We start from the raw sequence: 4,037 nt of genomic DNA on the forward strand, positions 1-4,037 counted from the left end.
ATGCATAATTACCGATTACACTATTACGATAAGAATATAATTTGTATGAGTGCAATATTCAATATTTTGTAAGACTTGTATGCTTAGCTTTTATATCTTGAATGTAAAAAGGATATCAACGCTTCAGAAATCAAGTTTACATGAATTCGTAAAATGTAATAATAACTGTGAGATTTTAATCATTTTGCATGCACGAGCAATTTGCGTTCTCTCAGTGAGAGTGATCGAAAAGTCAAAACATGTTTAATTAAAACCGTTAAACAATATCGTCTTGACTTTCTAGAAATGATTACTTTTTGATATCATCTTGGTTTTTAAATGACTTTTTGTTTTACTTGGGCACGCGTATTTGCAACTTTAAATAATTTCGTAACACGAAATCTTTTTAAATTTACATCTCTCCTCAATCAACCCCACGTTTGTTCCGCCTATATGCCTGGTTTAAACGAGTTTTTGCGGGCTTTACTTTTACTTTCGACCGCGATATTAGCGGAGCCTATAAAGAAAGCTTCCTGTACTTTGCAGGAGCGAAGCGCTGCCGTTTCGTAGTTTATGAAAAACGCGTGGTAGTCGTGGGGCATATAATAGCGCGTCGCCGTCCGCATAATTTTCAATTTCAACCTGCCCTTCCCTGCAATCAGGCGCGAGGAATCCGACGACTTAAACGACGTACAAAAAAAAAGCGAAAAGAGGAAAAAAGGTAAAAGCGTCGTTGACGAAAAACGAGCTCGCGAGCGCTGCGCGCTCAATCTAACGTTCTTGTTAAAACGTTTCGAAAAAACCAAACGATTCTTGCGGATGCTGCGCCACTGGGCGTCTGCGCCGGGGCATTTTTAATGGTACCGATGCGAGCAGGAGGAGTCTCTAGTCTCTCTTCGCCGTCTTCCTCTCTTTCCCCTCCCCCAACTGACCATCGAGTTTGGCTTCGAGGACCTCTGGACCAAACGGGGTTCACGCATCTGCATATAAATCATTGGCCGGACAGGCTTAAGAAACCAGCGGGCTATAATGCCGACCCGCCAATAACCGCGAAACATTGCCTTCGGTTTCTTCCGAGGGTACCAGTAAAAACAGCTCCCACAGGACGGTCGGTACTGCCGGCAGGCACGGGGGAAACAAAAGCAAAAAGAATATCGAGGACCAGGAGGGTGCCACAGACTCAGGATAACTTTCCATCGCGTGAGTCCTTGCGTGCCATTTCACCTTGGGATATAATTGGAATCCCAGTGGCAACAATTTGGCAATGAATGCCCTAATTTCTAGGAAAATTGAGGGATTTAAGAATTTTCCATTTCCAACATTACCTTAGCCTCTAGGGTCTCCAATTGCGCCATTCTGGGCTCCAATAGCTGCTGCTGGGCGCCAACTCCGGTGTGCAATGCGGTCTGGAACAATTATATATTTGTCAGACTGAAGTAAAAATTGGTTACAGCTTCTCGTTAATTTCCAATTATTTTATTTTCTCTGCATTTTGTTTACCATAATTTCAATTTTTTCGTAATAATGTCGTCTAACATTGTTTTGTACCGTCATGATTATTAAATATACTTGTGAATGCATAAAAAAATAATAAACCAGGAACTTTCGATTTTTACTTCTTGCTGCTAATAAGAAACGCCGTGAGCAAAAGCACGATACCTCTCTCTAGGCTTAAGTTCTTATTCATCCACGATATTTGATATGACCCTCGAGATGTTATATACACTCTATATTCACCAATATCTCAACCGCGCCTTTGTAAAGTGTTTCGCACTGATCTTGGTAATAAAAGGAGGTGAGTTATTCGCAAACCGCGACCTTCTGAGTCCTCGCCGTTAGCGTAAGCTAATACTCGTGGCAACCGTAACGTTTTCTAAGTACAATGGGATTTCAGCGGCGAGAATACCCGTTACGGATTATTACGGTAATTATTATTACCACTGCACTCGTCAGCCGAGGCTGAAGTCGAGAATGTCTATCTCTTCTCTTCTTATTGATGCGAACGTATAGTAGTATTTTACCATAAGCACACAAATCGATATGTGAAATCGATACATACTCGAGCATCAATGCTCGCAAGTTTTGATCATAATTTGAATTAAATTAATGCGCGTAGACATGTGATATATTCATATAATATATTAACAATATATTAACAATTCGTGTCTAAATATAAATTAATCTGGAAATAATCAATGCAACTACACCAACCTTTTACGCATTTACGTTTGCCTTACTTTATAATAAAATAATGGAGTTAACTAATGTTTCCTTATGAGTTATGCTTGTATTTTTACTTTATCCATTTTTTTAACATTACGAGCTATGTTCGCAAGAGAAGAAACTGTACGTGGATGCGGAATTTCTGAAATGTCTATGTTTTCATTGCAAAAGTGTCATTTTTATCGAAAAATTATTCCCGCCCTGTTCTCAAAATAATTTCTCGCTTCTCGGATGAAATCCAGACCTCGACCAAGGCGCAATCTTACTTGGCGATTCCACAGGCGATGGTAAAGCAACTTTGCGGTTACCATAGGCACTTCCGACGCAGCGGCTACGATTAAATAGAAATTGTTCAAGGAAATAGTTGAAATAATGAGTTGAACAAAGTTCATGTTTCAAAGCCTTTACGATCTCATTTAACATTAATTGATGTTTTTGCTATTGAAATGTTAAAGATTAACTTTCATTTTCTGCGCTTAAAGAGGTACAAAATGGCAATAACACCACTGACAAAAAATCATTTTTAAAGTAGAGAAAAATCGCAAATCTTCGAAAAATATCGTACAAAGTTGAACTCTGTTTAAATAATTGCATTTAAGTGATTTTAGTGATATATAATATTTATAGACAAAGAAGAAGTAAGAAAATACATGACTGTCGCTATTAAAAAATCAAAGCTTTTTTCGTTATCGTCGAGAAATAATTCTTCTTTCGAATGCGAAAGTTTCTGAATATTTGCTGCTAAAAATTCAACAAGTAACAGGACGTTCTTTTCTTTTATACTTGTGCTTTATGGCATAGTCGAAGGAATATCAATCATAATGCGCGTGTCACCGAGCTTCATCGTTTTCTTCAAGCTTTCCGCGAACTGCATGACAGAACGTTACGCCACCTATGACGTTATTAATTTTTCGCGAATATAGATTTTATAAGAGCCACGCCAGTCGCGAATTAACATATTTTGCTTCCTCATAGAGGAAGCTTTGTTTTCGCGAAAAAAATTTTTTTCCAGTTTTCTTTGAAAACATGTTTAGAATGTTCCAAAACGTCCAAAAATCACATTCAGAAAAAATGTCGTTATGTATGTGTGTATGTGTGTATGTATGTATGTCTGTATGTATCCTTATAAGGTAACTCTAAATAACTTTTTAAATATACATGATGGAAAAAAAAGGTAAACATCAAAGTTGGACGGTTTCAAGTACTGCATTACATAGTAATAAAAATATGACCTTAAAAAGCTTCCTCAAGGTCACGTAAAGATCATCCTGAAATTTTTAATTTTAATTTGAAAAAAACCCATTTTTTTAATGCATATTCTTATAGCTTACCTCAAGAGCTTTCCAAAACACTATAATACATTATATTTTCGTTAGGTACTTTCGGAGTTATGTGCTTTTGAATTGTTTCGTCAAAAAATATTTTTCCAGTTTTCTTTGTAAACATGTTTAGAATCTTCCAAAACGTCCAAAAATCACATTCAGAAAAATTTCGGTATGTATGTATGTATGTATGTGTGTATGTATATATGTATGTATGTCTGTATGTATCCTTATAAGGTAACTCTAAATAACTTTTTAAATATGTAAGATGGAGAAAAATGTTAAACATGAAAGTTGTACGGTTTTAAGTAGTGCATAACATAGTAATATAAATATGACCTTGAACAGTTTCCTCAAGGACACGTAAAGATCACCTTGTTTGAGAAATGTCTGTGGTTGCTGTAACTATCGCAAATTATCTTTAATAATGATTTCCAAAAATTTCAAATGTCTATAACTCAAGAACTAATTAATCATATTTTAATGAATCATATATGAAATTTCATAGAAAAA

General features: G+C 36.2%; 1 protein-coding gene across 1 annotated transcript in view; it reads right to left on the reverse strand.

The window, feature by feature from the left end:
- Positions 1-4,037, reverse strand: part of LOC105558378 — an 88,904-nt gene that overhangs the window by 36,206 nt on the left and 48,661 nt on the right. The window contains exon 3 of the mRNA XM_012005999.1: positions 1,305-1,385. Coding sequence (XP_011861389.1) covers positions 1,305-1,385 — 81 coding nt within the window. The remainder of the gene's footprint in view (positions 1-1,304; positions 1,386-4,037) is intronic.

This window comes from Vollenhovia emeryi, unplaced genomic scaffold (genome assembly GCF_000949405.1).
Source record: "Vollenhovia emeryi isolate VEMERY1.0 unplaced genomic scaffold, V.emery_V1.0 DF939350.1, whole genome shotgun sequence".
Taxonomy (NCBI): Eukaryota; Metazoa; Arthropoda; class Insecta; order Hymenoptera; family Formicidae; genus Vollenhovia; species Vollenhovia emeryi.